At 42.8% G+C, this 21,193-nt stretch overlaps 1 protein-coding gene across 1 annotated transcript in view; it reads right to left on the bottom strand.

The window, feature by feature from the left end:
- shank3b (SH3 and multiple ankyrin repeat domains 3b) overlaps nt 1-21,193 on the bottom strand; it is a 62,931-nt gene that overhangs the window by 2,948 nt on the left and 38,790 nt on the right. The window contains exons 15-26 of the mRNA XM_028571279.1: nt 20,808-20,921; nt 20,583-20,658; nt 19,162-19,244; nt 15,556-15,680; nt 14,295-14,427; nt 12,246-12,326; nt 11,407-11,537; nt 11,015-11,108; nt 7,729-8,343; nt 5,841-6,125; nt 2,186-2,812; nt 1,465-2,101 (exon numbers count right to left, since the gene is read on the bottom strand). Coding sequence (XP_028427080.1) covers nt 1,465-2,101; nt 2,186-2,812; nt 5,841-6,125; nt 7,729-8,343; nt 11,015-11,108; nt 11,407-11,537; nt 12,246-12,326; nt 14,295-14,427; nt 15,556-15,680; nt 19,162-19,244; nt 20,583-20,658; nt 20,808-20,921 — 3,001 coding nt within the window. The remainder of the gene's footprint in view (nt 1-1,464; nt 2,102-2,185; nt 2,813-5,840; nt 6,126-7,728; nt 8,344-11,014; nt 11,109-11,406; nt 11,538-12,245; nt 12,327-14,294; nt 14,428-15,555; nt 15,681-19,161; nt 19,245-20,582; nt 20,659-20,807; nt 20,922-21,193) is intronic.

The raw sequence follows: 21,193 nt of genomic DNA, 5'->3' as shown, positions 1-21,193 counted from the left end.
TAGTAATAACTCCCTGCTCCCCATTGTTCTTTCTCCAAATTATTTTCAATTTACACATCGATGGTTTTCAACCACAGTCAGACAATCTGCTTCCGGTTTCTATTCCTATTCCTTGAACTTTTGCTCATATATTTTTGGTTTTGGAAAAGAAACCGCTCTTATGTTTGGCGCGTGCATTCCGCATGCTAAGAAATACAAAGCTTGACTGGCCTTGTTATGGTTGGTAAGCTATTATTTTGGCAGAGTTGTTAAGCAAATGGTCCATTCCAAGCTTTTATTCAAAGGACAGGACAGTCATTTTTTTTCAACATTTAGTAGTTAGTCATCGGTGAAGAAGGTGCATGTTAGTTAGCTGTTAGCGAATAAATAAATCATCTCTTAGCGATAACGAGAAATGTTTACCAGAGATAAAAACCTACGATTTACTCTCTCCGTTGTCCAAACATCTGGAACAACACAAACAACAGATTCTGTTACAACCACCGCACACACACGGTAGTACTGTGAGGTCAGTAGTACTGCAGTATTTACAGTAAAAAGGCAGTCAGGGTTCATACGCATTTTAACCAATACTTTTTCATGACTTTTTGGCAAATTTCCATGAATATGTGTTCCTGAAAATATCAGTCAACATTATACAATAAGAATAGAAATCCGTGTTAAAGTTTACCCTCAGAGGTTTAACTATAAATGAATGATAATGTCTGTGGTTCATAGTGGGATTCTTAATATCGCTCCCCGAATACAACGCTGAGGTTAAGACGACATGAAAATACATTTATTAATCACATATTATTATGCTGTTCCATGACTTTTCCAAAACTTTCTGGGTCTTTTTATGTTTCCAAAACATTTCCAGGTCTGGAATTTGCATTTTTCAAATTCCATAAATTTTACAGGTTTTTTCAAAACGTATGAACCCTGAATCACACACACACACACACACACACACACACACACACACACACACACACACACACACACACACACACACACTTAAAACACACACACGCGCGCACACATTTAAATGGATAAAGTCAAGAATAATACACACAATGACACACACACACACACACACACACACACACCTTTTAATTGATAAAGTCAAGAATGACACACACACACACACACACACACACACACACTTAAAACACACACATTTAAATGGATAAAGTCAAGAATGATACACACAATGACACACACACACACACACACACACACACACACACACACACACACATTTAAATGGGTAAAGTCAAGAATGATACACACACACACACACACACACACACACACACACACACACACTTAAAACACACACATTTAAATGGATAAAGTCAAGAATGATACACACAATGACACACACACACACACACACACACACACACACACACACACACACGGTAGTACTGTGAGGTCAGTAGTACTGCAGTATTTCTAGTAAAAAAAGGCAGTTTGTAGTACCTGGCGCCTCCTACTGGCGACCTGCGGCCCGGATCGAGTGGACTCGGCTCCTCCCCCAGAGAGTGGCTGTCTTTGTTGAGCAGCTGCAGCCGATTGGCCAGATCCAGTCCGGAGCCGGCCCTGCCACTCAGCTCCAGCGCTGAGGCCGACCGATTGGTCAGATCCGCGGCTGAGCCCGCCCCCTGACCTCCCAGAGCTGCCGGACGTCCCCCTTCGTCCGGGCTGAAGCCCGCCTCGTCCGCCCGAAGCCCCGCCCCCACAGCGGTCGACCCCGCCCCTGGCTTGGACCTCCTCTGGAACAGATAGCGCGGCTGCCGTCCGCCGCCGCCGCCGGTGGGGGAGGAGCAGAGGGGGGAGGAGGGGGAGGAGCAGGACGCGGCGGACGGGAGGAGCTCGCTGTCCGACGACTGCTTCAGCAGCGGATCCCGGAGCGCGGATCGGCCGCGCCCGATGGGCGAACGGAGGCGCGGCTTGAGGCCGATCGGGGAGGTGGCTGGGGAGGAGGGAGAAGGGTGAGCAGCGGGAGGGGAGGAGGGGGAGGAGGGAGCGGGAGGGGAGGCCAAGGTGATGGAGGGAGGGAGCGAGCTGGGGGAGGACGAGCTGTCGTGGAGCCGCTCGTCACCTCCTTCCTCCTCATCTGCTCGTCGAACCAGAGACTCGGGGCCGCTCTCTCCTCCTCCTCCTCCTCCTCCTCCTCCTCCTCCTCCTCCTCCCTCCCCACTTCGCCGTGGCAACAGTATGAGGGATGACGGGGGAGGAAGGGCGGGAGGAGTGGCGAAAGCAGCGGGTGGAGTCACCAGGCCGATTCTGCGCAGCTCCTCCCTCGTCTCCTCGTCGCTGGACGACAGCAGCGCCGGTGGGAGTGTTACGGTGTAAGCCCCGCCCTCCTCCTCTGAGCTGCCCACTGTGAGGCTTCTGCGCCTGTCAATCAGAGCCGGGTGGCTCTCATTGGCCAGGGCTGGCAAGGGGCTGGGTCTCCAGCGCTCAGGGGAGGGGGCGGCAGGTGATGTCAATCCTCCCTCCGTCTCGGGGCGCTCCACTTGTCCGTCTGGGAAAATTGGCGGGGTTATGCGTTTGTGCCTCAGCTCGGGACTGGTCTGGGGAGTGGTGCGCTTGGTTCGCTGCTCGGGGCTCGTCTGAGGGGTGGCGCGTTTGGACCGCGGCTCGGGGCTGCCCTGCGGGGTGGGGATAGGGGTGCGCTTGTGTCTTCCCTCGGGGCTCGCGGCTGGAGTGGGGATGGGCGTGGTGGAGGCAGATGCGTGTTTCAGTCGAGGCTCGGGGCTCGGCGTGCGGGCAGTGAGCGCTCGTTCTCGTGCAGCGAGAGCCAGGGCGAGTGGAGACGAGGGGTCTGAGGCGAGAAGAGAGAGTTTACAGGTGTTATGTTTTAGTATGGATAGATTTTTATGCTCTTAATTGCTGAAAATGGTAAAAGAATGAATATATACAGTATATATAATAATTAATATATACACTATATATAATAATTAATATATACAGTATATATAATAATTAATATATACACTATATATAATAATTAATATATACAGTATATATAATAATTAATATATACACTATATATAATAATTAATATATACACTATATATAATAATTAATATATACAGTATATATAATAATTAATATATACAGTATATATGCTGATTCTGTTTAGGTCTGGTTATTGATTACATCTCAATGCACACACACACACACATGGCACACACACACACACACACACACACACACACACACACACACACACACACACACACACACACACACACACACACACACGGCACACACACACAGACAACTCACAGAGACACGGCGCACTCACACATGGCGCGCACACACACATGGCGCGCACACAAACACACACACACACCGCACACACACACACAGACACACACACACACACACACACACACGTACACACACGGCGCACACACACACACACACACACACACAGGCACACACACACACACACACAGACACACACCGCACACACACACACACACACACACACACACAGACACACACACACACACACACACACACACACACACACACACACACACACAGACATAGAGCTGTAATCGGGCCTTAAAGGAACACGCCGACTTATTGGGACTTTATCTTATTCACCGTAACCCCCAGAGTTAGACTAGTCCATACATACCCTTCTCATCTCTGTGCGTGCTGTAACGCTGTCTGATGGCTCCAGCATTAGCTTAGCCTAGCATAGATCCTGCAGGTAACTGGTTCCAACTAGCCTACTGCTCCGTTGTGACAAAATAACGCCAACATGTTCCTATTTACATGTTGTGATTTTAGTCACAGCGCAGGGGGGTCGTCGTAACATGAGACACAGCCGTTTTCAACTGTAAACAAACCGGGAACTATATTCTCAGACAGGCTTGCTGCGAGCATATCACTCCGCCCAAGTACTATATTCTTCCGCCTAAGAATATAGTTCCCGGTTTGTTTACTGTTAGAAGATGGCTCTGTCTCATGTTACGTTTTTTTGTACACGCTGTGACTCTAAAAATCACAACATGTAAATAGGAACATGTTGGTGTTATTTTGTCACAATTGGGAGCAGTAGGATTACTGGAACCATTCACCTGCATGTTCTGTGCTGGCCTGATGCTACTGGAGGCGTCAGAAAGCATTACAGCACGCACTGAGATGAGAAGGGTATGTATGGACTAGTCTAACTCTGGGGGTTACAGTGAATAAGATAAAGTCCCAATAAGTCGGGGTGGGAGCCCGACCCGTACATTTTGATTGACAGCTTTTTAAAAGCCCGAACCCGTTTACAGCCCGACTGTAAAGGCCGTCTATCGGCATCATTAGAGTGTCGGAGAATAGCGCGGACACGAGCTTCGCACCGCGAGCGGGCACACGCACCACTCGGCGGAAAAGGGAGAGAAAGAAAAAACACTGCGCCGCACGCACACAGCTCCTTTGTCTTTCGTAAAAAATGAGTCATTTATAAATTTTTGAACATCATTTATTCATGAATAACGGAGGCTATAGGCCACTTGGAAGTTGGAACATAGAAATTAATTAAGTCCTCCAGAGACCAGCCTCCGTTTCACCTCCTCAGGATCCATTTTCCCACTAATCGAAACGCATCAGCTGACCGTTCATATACCATGCAGCCCGAAGCGCAAGCCCGAGCCCGGCCCGAGCCCGTGAAATTAAGCCCGAACAAAAAAGTGTGAAATAACTGAAAACATGTCTTATATTTTAGATTCTTCAAAGTAGCCACCCTTTGCTTTTTTGATAACTCTGCAAACCCTTGGTGTTCTCTCAATGAGCTTCATGAGGTAGTCACCTGAAATGGTTTTACCTTCACAGGTGTGCTTTGTCAGGGTTCATTAGTGGAATTATTTCCCTTATTAATAAAAAAGCAAAGGGTGGCTACTTTGAAGAATCTAAAACACACTTTTTTGTTAAGTACATAATTCCATATGTGTTCATTCATAGTTTTGATGCCTTCAGTGAGAATCTACAATGTAAATAGTCATGAAAATAAAAAGGAAACTCATTGAATGAGAAGGTGTGTCCAAACTTTTGGCCTGTACTGTACACATCGCTGCATGCCACGCTAGTAAACATGTATTGTATTGTAGTATTGGCTTTGCAAAAACTTTGATAAGGAGCGTTCTATGATTTTAAATATTGCTATATACAAAATCGTGATCGTGATTAAAATTTGATTAATTGTGGGTCAGTGTAACGCTTATCAGTTCAATTTTCTAAGCACAAACGGACATTTGGAAAAACAGAAAAATGGGTTCCAATATCCAATTTCTCATTTTTTTCCACCTTAACAAATAAAAAATTGGATCTTTAAATTTTTTTTCCAATTTTCTGTTTTTATTCAGAGGATCAGAAATTTAGAAAATTACAAAATTGCGTCTGGGCTCCAATTATTCAATACTGCCGTGGTATTCTCTCATTTCCTTGTTCCGCTAGCTACCCCCCCTTTTCGAAACCATCAGTTGCAAGCACCTCTGACCCCAAAGTCTATCAGTTTTTATTTATTTTTTGGTCCATATGAAGTTAATGACCTGCATATTCCACAAAGTAGAGGAAGAGAATACCACGGCAGTATTGAAAAGTTGGAGGCCAGACGCAATTTTGTAATTTTCTAAATTTCTGATCCTCTGAATAAAAACAGAAAATTGAAAAAACAGGTTAAAGATCCAATTTTTTAATTTGTCAAGGTGGAAAAAAAATGAAAAATTGGATATTTGAACCCATTTTTCTGTTTTTCCAAATTTCCGTTTGTGCTTAGAAAATTGAACTGATAAGCGTCACACTGACCATTGTGCAGCCCCAATACCGAATGCATCCAGACTCAGACTGACCTAGAGGTTTCCCCGTCAGTGGGTGCAGGAAGGTGTGAGGCGTCGGCGAGGGCGACAGGACCGGAGCTGGAGGGGGAAGCTCGCCGAGGTCGTCCATCGAGTGGCTCTGAGTGAGGAGGGGCACCTGGTTTTCGGACCCGGCTCCCTCCACAGACAGGAAGAGAGACGACCTGCGACCCTGAACCCGAGCGCGCTCTGAGAGAACCTGCTGCTGGTACAGCTCGGCCCTGCTGGGGCTGCCGCCTCCGTCTACTCTCAGCAAATCTTGATCTCTGATTCCAAGTCCTAGAAGAAGAAGAAAACACACAAGGAGTCAGCCTGACATTAGGGGTCTACGGCATTATATTAGCATCTCAATCCTGAGCTGGTGAAGGGAGATTTTGAGAGCACAAAATGATAGCACAATAGACCTTTTTACGACGGACATGTTGATGTGTGATAGTAGGAAAAGCACAGGTGTATTCAAACCCATTACTGATGGCTGCATTCCACTTAGGAGAGGTCCTGGTATTAAACCATTACTGATGGCTGCATTCCACTTAGGAGAGGTCCTGGTATTGTGCATGCTGACTCACTGAAATATCTTACTGGGACACTTGATGGAACTGGGCCATCGTTAAGGTTATCAATGTCAGCTGTGCTTCTCCTACTATGACAAGTCAACATGTCTGCCGTGAAAAAGGTCCATATTGTTTTTAGCAAGCACATGAAGAAGCAGCAATCATTTAATTTGAGCAAACAGATTCAATTCTGAACTCAATGTATTGATTTGCTTGTTTGCTACGATCCACATCAGCTCACACTAATAACCTCTAAGGCCGGTTACACACTGGCTGCGTCGCGCGAGCGTGTCAGCTGCGTGGCGTGTCCGTTTATATTTCGGCTCCCATGGTAACAGGTTAGAGCGTACACGCTGCCTGTGTGACACGCGCGTCTCGCATCTCGTGCACGCTAGAAATAGAACCGACGCCTATTTGTCACGCGACACGCAAGCGTGTTGGAAGTGTTTCCAGGCAAAATAGAATAGGAAAACATGTTTATATGTCATTTACACACAAAATACATATTAATAAATGACATGTTGATGTCTGAAAGTCTCGAGGTTTTGATATAAATGTAATTTAAAAAAAAAAAAATCGATTTTCTAATATTGCAGGTCAATACAGAACGAAATATTCTGGAACCTATTTTGCCGTTAATACTGCAGACGTTGTCTTTGCTCTAATCATCAGAATATATTTATGTTTACCATGGTATTTCATTTTATCAATGGGAAACATCCAAGTGTCCAGACAAGGCTAGCCGCAGCAGCAGCAGCGTCAGACACCTTTCTGGTGTGTGAAGACGTGGAAAAATCCACGCAGCCACCACGCAACAGAAACGCCACGCTCACGCCACACAGCCAGTGTGTAACCGGCCTTAAATTTACTTTTCTGTGTGCTTCCAAGTTTTGCTACACGCTCGGTCAACCGGACAGATTTACCATTTTACAGTGTGCTTCAATTCAGATTCAATTAGAGAATTGAAGTTGGTACTTTCTGATTGTCTTTAAATTGATCATTCTTAGGTAACTGGTCACTCTGGAAGCACTACAGGTTACAATTGCAAGGCAACCACATTCACCACCACAGAAGGCCCGCCTCTCAATTAATCTGATTGGACAATGGGGAAAAAATGCAAATCATGTAGGGTGCTTTTCTGCTGAGTTTTTTTCCCCCGGAGGCGTGCTAGCTGTCAGCAAAGTACAGACTGCCTTTGACAAAACTAAATGCATTGACCACAGAATACATTTTAGTTTGCGCTCAAAACTTCCTATCATGCATCAGGAAATTAAACACAAATATAACTGGTTAGAAATGAGAAAAAAACAAGTGTGAACGATCCTGACCCTGCTCCTCTACAGGAAGTTGTTTCAACAAAGGTGACTTCCTCCTCTGCGGCTTGGAGGGCGGAGCCTGCTGTCCCACGTTCGCGTAAGGGTTTTCTATTGGCCGTCCCCGGCGGCGTGACAGAGGTGAGTGGCCGAGGGCCGGGCTGGTGCTGTGGAGAGACAGCGTGGATGTGTGCGTGGCGGTGTGAAGCGTGTGCGTGGCGGTGTGCGTGGCGGTGTGCAGCGAGTGCGTGGCGGCCACGGCGTGCGCGTCAGGCTGCAGCTGCGGCGGCGTGTCCTGCAGGATGATCATCGACCTCGCCTTCCTCTGGCGCTCGGCGTGGGCGTGGCTCCGCGTCGGCGAATCGGAGAGCTCCTGGAGCCTCGGCTCCGCGCCCGGCTTGAAGCTAGAGCGGGTTAGCCCCTCCCCTCTGGCCGGGGGAGGAGGGGGGAGGAAGGAGGGAGGGGGGCCAGAGTCCAGGAGGAAGAGAGAGGAGGTGGAGGAGGAAGCCGACGGAGGAGGAGGAGGAGCCATCTGAGGAGGAGGAGGGATGAAGCTGTCCGTCAGGGACGAGCTCCGAGGAAACCGACTTTCGTTGATCAGAGCGGTGATCCTGTCGTCATCAGGTGTGCCTGACGAGGTAACCATGGAGACGTTAAAATTAAGGTACCCAAGACTTCAAACTATACAGTACAGGCCAAAGGTTTGGACACACCTTCTCATTCAATGTGTTTCTTTATTTTCATGACTATTTACATTGTAGATTCTCACTGAAGGCATCAAAACTATGAATGAACACATATGGAATTATGTACTTAACAAAAAAGTGTGAAATAACTGAAAACATGTCTTATATTTTAGATTCCTCAAAGTAGCCACCCTTTGCTTTTTTTGATAACTCTGCAAACCCTTGGTGTTCTCTCAATGAGCTTCATGAGGTAGTCACCTGAAATGGTTTTACCTTCACAGGTGTGCTTTGTCAGGGTTAATTAGTGGAATTATTTCCCTTATTAATAAAAAAGCAAAGGGTGGCTACTTTGAGGAATCTAAAATATAAGACATGTTTTCAGTTATTTCACACTTTTTTGTTAAGTACATAATTCCATATGTGTGCATTCATAGTTTTGATGCCTTCAGTGAGAATCTACAATGTAAATATCCATGAAAATAAAAAGGAAACACATTGAATGAGAAAGTGTGTCCAAACTTTTGGCCTGTACTGTACATAACACAAAAATGTAGCCCAAACTTTTGTGACTTTGAGTATACAGTATTTAGGGGTGTCGCGATTCTCCTAATCCACGATTTGAATCATATTTTTTCAATAGAACGTAGAGCTGGGCGATATGGAGAAAATCAAATATCACGATATTTTTGACCAAATACCTCGATATCGATACCGCAACGATATTGTAGTGTTGACTATTGGTGCTTTCACTAAATATTTACACAATGAGATTTTTGATAAATAATCATCAGTAATGTGGATATAATGACTAAGTGGGTAAAGGCGAATAAAAGAACAGTTACAACTTTACTGTAATTTACAAAAATGTAGCCCAAACTTTGTGACTTTGAGTATACAGTATTTAGGGGTGTCACGATTCTCCAAATCCACGATTTGATAACATTTTCGATTAAAATATATTTTTTCAATAGAACGGCCACAATACGAGCCCCGAGATGCCAGAAGGAGCAACAGTTGAAGTTTCTCGCAGTTGAATGCACCATTAGTTTATAACGAGGTGCACCTGAATGCATCATGGAGTCCTGTCGGAGCCCCTTATCACTGCCCGATGTGAGTCGAGAGCAGATGTGAGTCGCGCATGTGTCACTTCGCGACAAGTAGCCTACAAGATGCTAATGTCAATACAGTAAAAATGGACCTACAACGAAATCTGTTCACTGCTAGCTACAAGTTAGCAATCAAAAACAACAAAGGCTGTCACTTGAATGGCGTTTTGAGCTAACGTTAGCAATCTAGCAATCATATATAGCTAAAACGCTTTTGAAATGATTTCCATCTTCTGTTATTGTATGTAAAGTAGGGCTGTGAATCGATTAGAAAATGTAATCGAATAAATTACATACTCTGTGATTAATTAATCGAAATTAATCGCATACATAATTAACGGTGCCTGAACCGATAAGAAAGTAAAAAAAGAAAAGAAAAAAGAGGGGTACTAAACAACAGTTGGCGACATTAAAGAACAGCTTGTTTATTACTAAGGCCATATGGTCAAAATTAAATGATTTGATAATAATGTAATAACTATAACAATAACTTATTTCACTAGTAAATTGCTGTTGAACGACAAAAACGACCACCAGATGGGAAATGGACATTTACAATAACTTCAAATGCACCACGAGGCTGTAGTTTACCAGTTTCATTGAACGCACCGTCTGTGTTGTTTTTCCGACGGCAGCTGCAGATTGTTAGACGCACCCTAGTGGCAGCTGGCTGGTCAGGCTAGCAGACTGTTACATACCGGCGTTGAATCCTCTACAGTAAAACACAGTCAAACTTTACACCGTTTAGCGTTAGCTGTCAGCATTTTAACAGTGTTTAATCCAGCTACTAGCTAGCGCTAGGCTAACGTTAGCTGCTGTCGAGTATAGTGTTAACTAGCGTCATGTGCAGCGGTGTTTGTGTTGTCTGTATCGTCCGTTTCAGAGCATCAGAGAGAAGAGCAGACATATCAGTGGCACCAGATTTCGGTAGCCAGGGTTGGCAGGAAGAAGTAACAAGCATTATTTTTTTTTAACGCATTATTTTTTCTCCGATTAATTAATCGAAATTAACGCGTTATTTTGACAGCCCTAATGTAAAGAGAAAGGTTTATTATTTTATGGATTTCACAAATTTCAGTAAGACACGTTATGCCGTAAACTGTTTAAATCTGAGCATGCGCGACTCAAACCTGCACTCGACTCACATCGGGTAGTGACAACACCATGCTTTACCTTCGTTCACGGGAAAGGCAAAGAGTTGCCACACCGGTAACTTCAGGGAAGCAGGAGGATTTTCCAGTTCTGCTGTTTCTCTGCAGCTGCAGGCTACCGCTAAGCTAATGTGTCTTTAGCTGCATGCTACCAGCAGGTAAGCTACACTGTGTCTGTTGTTTTTTTTTCGGACATGTTCAAGTAGGCGGGGGTGGAGAGAGAAATACTGGGGGAATCGCCAATTCTGCTTTAGATTTAGATCAAAATCCTGACACCCCAATACAGTATGTACAACACAGTGTGTGTGTGTGTGTGTGTGTGTGTGTGTGTGTGTGTGTGTGTGTGTGTGTGTCTCACCAAAGCTCTTGGTTCTGGACATTCCTCGGGGTAAAGCCATGGTGCTTTTCTCTGGAGCTGAGGGGGGCACCAGACCCTGACGCTCAAACAACGACTGCAGACACAAACACACATTTTGTGGTCCAAAAAAACAGATCTTTGTTACTCATCTTAACTGAGGATTTGTAATGATAAAAAGTAATCCCCGTCATAACATGTGAACTCACAGCCAGATAATTTAACATATATCGTGCATAGGCGACTACGTGCGCAGACTTGACCCTTCTAACGCAGAAATATCCCTTCATCATATCTCCGAGAGTCATTAATATCTTAATGTGTTTATGTCTTATTTTAGAATTGTTACTGCCCTTTTAATACTTGTCTACTGAGGTACTGTAACCTAGTCTTACGTTAATCTCTGCCTGTGTTATTCGGCGGCTGGTCGGTCTCTGTTTCACCGTCGCCGCTCTGAAGTCGTCTGACGGACGGGCCCTTAGAACAACTTCCTGTTGACCCCCGGCCAACATCTCATCCAGTTTCTCTGGAGGGAGGAGACATGATTAAAAAAAAACAAAAAACAAGATAAACCGACAAAAAAAAAATAGTGATTCAATTCAATTCAATTCAATTTTATTTATAGTATCAAATCATAACTAGTTATCTCGAGACACTTTACAGATAGAGTAGGTCTAGACCACACTCTATAATTTACAAAGCCCCAACAATTACAGTAATTCCCTCAAGAGCAAGCATTCACAGAATGATTACATCACAACATGACCACAACAACAACATGACATCACAACGTGAGTCAGCAGGGCCGCAGCCAGGATTTTAGAAATGCTGAGGTAGCTTTTTTTCCACTTCAGATGGAAAAAGTATTTTTCAATGTCCGAAAATTTCAGTGTGCAAGGACCTTTTAGGGTTGTGACATCACTGACACATTACATGACATCATGCCACGAGAGCAACATTATTGCCACTGCAGTGTTACATCACAACAACGAATAAAACACACAAAAGCCACAACTGTGACGTCATCAGATGTGACTCACCGAAGCGTCTCCTCCTGGCTGCAGACAGAACACAGGTCAACAACACACACTCCTACAGTTTGACTCAACTCTGAAGTGTGTGTGTGTGTGTGTGTGTGTGTGTGTGTGTGTGTGTGTCTGTGTGTGTGTGTGTGTGTGTGTGTGTGTGTGTGTCTGTGTGTGTGTGTGTTTGTGTGTGTTTGTGTGTGTGTTACCTATGTCCTCCAGGTCAGCGGTCATGGACTTGGATCGGAGTGTCAACGAGGTGCTGGGGGCTCGTTTTGGAGGGGGAGGAGCTACAAGCCAAGACGAGAGCCAATCAGAGCACGGTTAGTGAGCAAACCGAAAATAAAACAACACTGAACACTTTACGCGAAGCTTCCTGCTTTTTGTGACAATTACACAGATTGCAGTAAATATTAAAGTCCCCCTCGTGACACATTTTAAAGTAACGTAGACTTTTACTGCCGCTCGCTAAATAAATACTTGCAGGTCATGAATAAAATATATATATACTTGTCATCTTCATTTTTTCCTCTCACATCCCCGAACACCCGCATTTATTTTCTGTGTGAATCCAGCGAGTTTGATTGATGGGCCCACAGCGCTTGACAATGGAGGGTGACAACAGCGTCTGAGGGGAAGATGACTGGAGCAGCGAAAAAGTACAATTAAACGTAATCTATGCTTCTCATAGTACTGTTGTCTGTATGAAGTGATTATTATGTCATCAAAAGTTGGTAAATACCACTATTTGTTGAATAAATGCTTAACATTCATATGGCAATCACGGGCTTGTAGCCATTGTCGCTGTGCGGCCGGAGCAGCAGGTCTTTTTGCATGTCACCCCAGACCCTTCTCAGCTGTAACTGAGAGTGGAGGGGGGGTCTGGGGAAGCTTCATTCACAGCCCATTTCCAAAGGATGCCGCTCAAAATGCCTCTGGGCCAGAACCAGCCCAACCCATAAGCAAACTAAGCGGCTGCTAAGGGCCCCGTGGCTACCAGAGGGCCCCCCAAGAGCGCTTGAAATGTCCCACAATAGAGCTCATAACAGAGCCGGTCTATTTAAAGATAGTGTTGCTGCTAATAGGTCTCACATTAGTCTTTTAAATGCGTATTTTTTACATTATGAGTGCTTAAACTAATATCTACAATACACAAGTTGGTTTAGTGCCAAGTGCAGTGGCAACATGTTACAATGTGGAGAGTCCCCCAAACCAAATCCTGCTTAGGGCCCCCCAAAAGTCTTGGGCTGGCCCTGCTCTGGGCGCAATTGGATAGTCCTTCAACCAATCAGACCAACGATCTGGGTGACGCTGCGCTTCGGTGGCCGTCATGTTCAATGTAAACAAAAAGCTCATCATTGTGTAAAGCCCGCCTCAACGGTTGCGATTGGTGCCTCGATTTGGAAAAATTGGAAATGGGCTCGAATGGGCTCTTGGCCAGACGGACTTGCAGAGCAAAATCTCAAATTTGCCAGAAGTTCGTCATAGCGCACAGTGATTATGCAAATGGTATGTGATGTATGAAAACCTGGCTGTCATTGGTAGGCCTACACTGCATTTCAAAGGCGGAAATGCTCAGCAACTGCTCATTTCTAGAGCTGCAAAGATTAATTGATTAGTTGTCAACTATTAAATGAATCGCCAACTATTTTTAATAATCGATTAATCAGTTTAAGTAAAACGTCTCTGATTCCAGCTTGTTAAATATGAATATTATTCTAGTGTCTTCTCTCCTCTGGGACAGTAAACTGAATATCTTTGAGTTGGGGACAAAACGAGACATTTGGGGACGTCATCTTGGGCTTTTTGGGAAACATGGATCCACATTTTTCACCGTTTTCTGACATTTCAGAGACCAAACAACTAATCGAGAATTCATTTCAGCCCAAGTTATTTCGCCTATGGTATGTAGAAAACACATTTGGAGATGTTAACAAGGTTAAAAACTTTCACAGGCATCGGCGTTAACAGAATACAAAATAATGATACAAGAATTAAATAAAGAAAACAGGAGAATTAATAATGAGGGTTCAACTTTGGGGGAGGGTTGAGATTTCCACTTTTGAGCAAAATTGAAATTTCGAAAGTCACTTAATTTTCCTGCATTCTGGTGAATTTTTCTGCATCGATGGTGCAAGTGTCTTTAATTATGGAAAGGAAATTATAATAGTTTTTTGGGGGGTTGCACTGGCCAGTTTTGATTATTGGGGGAGGGTTAGTATGTTACGCCTATGAGTAAATGAAACATTGAATTGTACCTTTCTTCCTGATCAGGTTGGATTCAGATTTCCGGGAAACGGATACAACCTTCATCAGCAGTCGACTGCCGCCCTGTCGGATCAGAGAGACGACCTGCCGGTGACCCACCTTCACCACGTCGGTCCCGTTCACCTGGACGACACACACACACACACACAAACAGAGACAGGTGTGTCACACAGCTTTCGTAGCAGAGATCTAACAATGGCACACATTTATTTATTATTTACTTTTATAATCCTGCCAGTTTTATTTAGCACACACACATGCAGAAGATTACAAATAAAAATATTACGGTGCAAATCCTCCATCATAACAGCAATGCTCCAAGGTCCAAACGCGCCTGGCTTTTAAAGGGAATGAGAGATGATCTCTGATTGGTTGATTGCATGTTACGCTCAAAACACCCCTCTGATTAATGAAGACACTAAGGACAACCCTTTATGACCAGGCGCTCGGCACACGGACCCTTTTTTACCGTCAAACCTTCAAAAGTGGATTTGGACACGCCCTCAACACACCTGCACCAGGCGCTTCAGGCCTTCAGTACAGTACTTCCAGCTAAATGTGTGTATGCTTCCACCTTTCACATGGATATACAGTAGAGGCCAAAAGTTTGGACACACCTTCTCATTCAATGTGTTTCCTTTTTATTTTCATGACTATTTACATTGTAGATTCTCACTGAAGGCATCAAAACTATGAATGAACACGTGGAATTATTTACCTAACAAAAAAGTGTGAAATAACTGAAAACATGTCTTATATTTTAGATTCTTCAAAGTAGCCACCCTTTGCTTTTTTACTAATAAGGGAAAAACTTCCACTAATTAACCCTGACAAAGCACACCTGTGAAGGTAAAACCATTTCAGGTGACTACCTCATGAAGCTCATTGAGAGAACACCAAGGGTTTGCAGAGTTATCAAAAAAAGCAAAGGGTGGCTACTTTGAAGAATCTAAAATATAAGACATGTTTTCAGTTATTTCACACTTTTTTGTTAAGTACATAATTCCATATGTGTTCATTCATAGTTTTGATTCCTTCAGTGAGAATCTACAATGTAAATAATCATGAAAATAAAAAGGAAACGCATTGAATGAGAAGGTGTGTCCAAACTTTTGGCCTGTACTGTATGATCTGTTTTTGTCACACAGAATCTTTCCTCCATGCACAGAGAAGTATAGGGATTGATACAAGTCACGGCACGGAAATCGTCACTCTGTTTAGTACATAGTGTGCTTAGTAGGTAGCACGTACCTCTATGAGGAAGTCTCCAGTGCGTAGCCCGGCCCTCCAGGCCACGCCCCCCTGGTCCACTGACTCCAGGTACTGGAGGGCGGGGAACGCCGGGGTGGGGGCGAACTCCTCGATGGGGGTCTCGGCTTGAAGAAGAGGCAGAGAGAAAGAAGATGGGGAGGCGGGAAACATGTTGACATGGCTCAAAATGTAACTTTTAAAGGAACACACCGACTTATTGGGACTTTATCTTATTCACCGTAACCCCCAGATTTAGACTAGTCCATACATACCGTTCTCATCTCCGTGCGTGCTGTAAGGCTGTCTGACGGTTCCAGCGTTAGCTTAGCCTAGCACAGATCCTGCAGGTAACTGGTTCCAACTAGCCTACTGCTCCCAATAAGTGACAAAATAACTCCAACATGTTCCTATTTACATGTTGTGATTTGTAGAGTCACAGTGTGTACAAAAAAACAACCTAACATGAGACACAGCCATCTTTTAACCGTATACAAACCGGGAACTATATTCTCAGACAGGCTTGCTGCAGCATATCACTCCGCCCGAATACTATATTCTTCCGCCTGATAATATAGTTCCCGGTTTATTTACTGCCAGCTTGTTTTCCGTTGGAACAATTTGATTTTAGATTTGAATGAAAACTAGATTTGAATGTTAAATTGCTAGCTGTTTCTGATTGGCTACTGTTAGTGTTTGTAATAATAATAATAATAATAACAATAATAATAATAATACATTTTATTTAAAGCGCATTTCATGACACCCAAAGTCACTTCACAAACAAAAAAGGACATTCAAATTATAGTCATCTCCTAAAGGTGCTGAGGTTCACACCATGCAGTAGGCCTTTTGATAATACCTAATTATAGTTTGAATGTTATCTAGTCTTGGCTAGATTGGCTGCTGTTATTTAATTTGAATGTCAAATGGTTGCATTTTTATTTAAAAACCTGTAAATATATATAATTTCTATTCACATGGCTTTTTTGATACCTGGGAAACTAATACATGTGTTGTTTTGTCATTCAATTAGATTTCTTTATTATTTTTGATAACAATAGTAACAACAATAATAGGCTTATATTAGGGCGTAATCATTAAAATTCGGGGCAATTAACATACATAATATTTGATGGGGGGGCGTTAGGGACCTGGATAATGGATAGGGGGGCGCTGGCATAAAAAAGGTTGAGAACCACTGGGTTAGAAGATGGCTGTGTCTCATGTTACGTTGTTTTTTGTACACGCTGTCACTCTACAAATCACAACATGGAAATAGGAACATGTTGGAGTTATTTTGTGACTTATTGGGAGCAGTAGGATTACTGGAACCATTCGGCTGCAGGTTCTGTGCTGGCCTGATGCCGCTGGCGGTGTCAGACAGCATTACAGAACACACGGAGATGAGAAGGGTACCGAATTTCGATTCCGATTATTTGAGGGGTGGAGTTGCAACGGGTCACATGCTTATTTCACAGATAAGAGGAAAATGTTATTTTGATTCAGTGGTGATTTATTTATTGTTAGATTATTGTAGTTGTGTGTTAGGTGACTTAGGTTTACTTATTATATATTTAAGTACTTTAAAACGTTAATACTGTATATTGTTAAATTTAAATAATTTTCAATTTAAAAAAAACAAACTATAAAAGAGCCTTTCTTTGATGTCATTTTTCAGTTTTTCAAGAATCTGTTTAGGAATCGGAATCGTTTAAAAGTACCTGTTCAGCATTGGAATCGCAAAAATCCAAACGGTACCCAACCATAGAGTCTCTACCCACCTTTAAAACCTCCCTCAAAACACAGATATTCCGAAAAGCCTACCCCACATGACTCCACTCTCCATCTAAATCATGGATAGATTGCTTTCTTTAAATTTTCTATCTCAATCTTTTAAATGTGTTTGCTTTAATTTAATTATATTTGCCTTTTTAACTGTATTTTTGCTTAAACTGTAATGCGTCCTTGAGAGCTATGAAAAGCCATAAGTAAAATGTATTATTATTATTATTATTATTTACATTTTCTGCTACTTTATACTTCTTCTCCACTACATCTCAGAGATAAATATTGTACTTGATACTGCACTACATTTATCTGACAGCTTTAGTTACTAGTTACTTTTCAGATTACAGTTCTGCATAATTAGGACTTTTACTTTGATTTTGAATGCATTTTTTAATACTGTTGTAGTGCTACAAAATTATCTGATAAACAATCTTTTGCTATAACAAAGTGTTTTGTATTTGCTACAGAGTCCCACATTTCCTCCTTTGCAGCAGCAGCTGAGGCTCATGGGAATCGTAGTTGAAAGTAAAACGTTGTGAACAATAACCCACAGGATTGTTAGATTATGCGGGGGACTGCTTTTCTATGTTGAGATAATTAAAGAACATTTTTAAAGTATTTCTACACTGTGGTTTTTTTTTTTTTTTTTTTTTTTTTGCCTAGGTAAAAGATCTGAGTACTTCCTCCACCGCTGCACGGTAGGATGGGGATTGTAGTCTTTTAAGGATAAGACTCAGGGGACTACACAGAGACACAGAGAGGAGTTTTAAAGCTCACTGCTCTTCCTCTGAAGACATCCCTCTGTTTTAAATATCTTTTTCTTTTCTTCCCCAACACCTCCAAACACCCACCGCTCCTCCCTCCCTCCATCCATGCATCATCTATCCCTCCATCCATCCCTCCCTCCCTCCATCCATCCATCATCTATCCATTCATCCATCCATCATCTATCCATCACCCATCCCTTCATCCATCCCTCCAGCCATCATATATCCATTCATCCATCCATCCATCCCTCCATCATCTATCCATTCCTCCATCCATCCATCATCTATCCATTCATCCATCCATCCCTCCATCATCTATCCATTCCTCCATACATCCATCCATCATCTATCCATTCATCCATCCATCCCTCCATCCATTATCTATTCATTCATCCATCCATCCATCCCTCCATCATCTATCCATTCATCCATCCATCCCTCCCTGCATGCATCCCTCCATCTCTCCCTCCCTTCATCCATCCATCATCTATCCATTCATCCATCCTCCCTCCCTTCCTCTATCCCTCCCTCCCTCCATCCATCATCTATCCATCCATCCCTCAATCCATTATCTATCCATTCATCCATCCATCCATCCCTCCATCATCTATCCATTCATCCATCCATCCATCCCTCCCTGCATGCATCCCTCCATCTCTCCCTCCCTTCCTCCATCCATCATCTATCCATTCATCCATCATCCCTCCCTCCCTGCCTCCATCCATCATCTATCCATCCGTCCATCCATCCATCCCTCCATCATCTATCAATCCATCCATCCCTCCATCATCCATCCATTCATCCATCCCTCCCTCCATCCATCATCTATCCATCCATCCATCCATCCCTCCATCATCTATCCATTCATCCATCCCTCCCTGCATACATCCCTCCATCTCTCCCTCCCTTCCTCCATCCATCATCTATCCATCCCTCCCTCCCTCCCTCCCTCGATCCATCATTTATCCATCCATCCCTCCCTCCCTCCCTCCATCCATCATCTATCCATCCATCCCTCCCTCCATCCATCCCTCCATCCCTCTGTTTCTACCTTTAGCTCCTCTGAGGACGAAGCCGAATCCCTCGCTCTCTCTCTTCTGCAGCACGGCCGTCTTCTCCTCGATGACATAGTCACTAACAGACACACACACACACACACACACACACACACACACACACACACACACACACACACACACACACACACACATACACACACAGACAACAACAGACATTCATCACAACACGTTCACCTTTTCTGTTACTTAAATTAAAATACAGCAAAATATAAATGATTAATTACACAAAAAGTTGAACTCATTTAAAGTATTGTATTTCTTTACAACCTTCAGAAACTCTTGACTTTATGTCGTTTATATATAAACTTTATGGCAGACACAGGTCCATATAACACATAATACAATATACATAGTATATATAGTAGTTTGTCATTGTTGCTTTTTGTATATATTTATTTAAACTAGCTGTTTACTTCTCTTCATTGTCCTTATTTTGAGCTGCCTGTTTATTTCTATCTTCCTGTTAATTGTTCTGTGATATACTTGGCCAATATGATTATTTGATCTAGTGTTTTACATGTATTTTATGTTGTTGTATTACCAGAAGCTTTCCTAAAATGACTTAACACTCCTGTTGTCTTCCCTGTCGACCTGCAACTTTTTAGTTTTTATGGGTCAAAATGTAAAACAAAATCCAACGTTTTCCGGTTGTCTTTGTCGACACTTTTGTCACTCTTTTCGAAGTTTCTGACAATATTTATCTGCGCTTTTTTAAGCTTTTCCCATGTTTTTGTCACTTTTTTCAAAGTTTTTGTCACTTTTCCTGACATTTTTGAAGATTTTCCCAAGTTTTTGGTCACTTTTTCTGACGTTTTTGTCACTGTTTTCTGCTTTTTTGACATTTCTTTTCAACGTTCTTTTATCAGTTTTTCTTGACATGCTATAAAATGGAATAAAACACCCAAATTAAATGAGAGTAGTGAACTGATCATTTATTTAACTTGTGAAGAGCGTTGCAGGGAACCATCCACGTTATTTTGTTTTAAAATTTGGTTGAAAGAAACCCAAATTTCTGATAAAGAAACTTTCTGAGGGTTAATGTTTTATTGATAATCTATAATAATTTGTCTTGGCAACATTAATAATCATTTCAGTTGCTAATTATTTGAGATTTTCCGATATTTTCCGATAATGCAAATGGCCTGAGCGTGAACGATTGTGGTGGTTAAGAACAGGATAGGTGGGATTAATCAGGATTGATTACCTACTGATGTGCGTACGATTGGCTTGTTCATGTTTGATAAATACAGAATTTTTTTGTACTCAAACACATACGAAATTTCATTCGTGAGACAAAATGTTGAACCTTTTCTATGCACTGTTGATACATGAGGCCCCCTGGAGGGGCAGTATCAGCTCACAGCATGCAGGAGGTGTAATGATGCAGTATTACCTGTAGGAGGTGTAGTTGTCGTAGGATCCTACAGTATAATGTCTGAACAGTCTCTTTGTGCGGTCCTCCCTCGTCTCTGAAACATACATGGACATATTTCATATAGGACAGTACATAAACATAGTTTAATGTCGTTTATGGAATATCTATATATATGTAAAGGGTGCTGTTATAGTTATTCATTTAATATATATGCATATATCAATATTTATTAGCAGTATTTACCCAGTCGTGGGTCGTATTGTCTCATCTGGACTTCTTCAATACAGTCAGCAGGAAACCATCCAGTTCTTCCTTTAACGTTTCCTTCCCAGAATCCTCCTTCCCCGATAGACAGAACTGTAGATCCACAACACACAGAGCACTACAGGTTTACCACAGATATATCTGCAGATACATATATACATTTTCCATCTGTCTGCATTTTCTTCAGTTAAAAAAGGTTTAAATGCAACAACAACAACAAACAAATAAATGTAGTATCTCTCCCATATATTTATTCACTTTAAAATTTCAAAAACCATTAGTTATTTGTAATTTTTCTGGTATTTAAAGTGTCAAAATATGATGTGGTGCGACCGTCTGGCCATGACCGCTGTTTTAAAAACATC

This window comes from Perca flavescens, chromosome 23 (assembly GCF_004354835.1).
Source record: "Perca flavescens isolate YP-PL-M2 chromosome 23, PFLA_1.0, whole genome shotgun sequence".
In the NCBI taxonomy this organism is placed as follows: Eukaryota; Metazoa; Chordata; class Actinopteri; order Perciformes; family Percidae; genus Perca; species Perca flavescens.
This window is presented reverse-complemented; position numbering and strand designations above follow the sequence as displayed.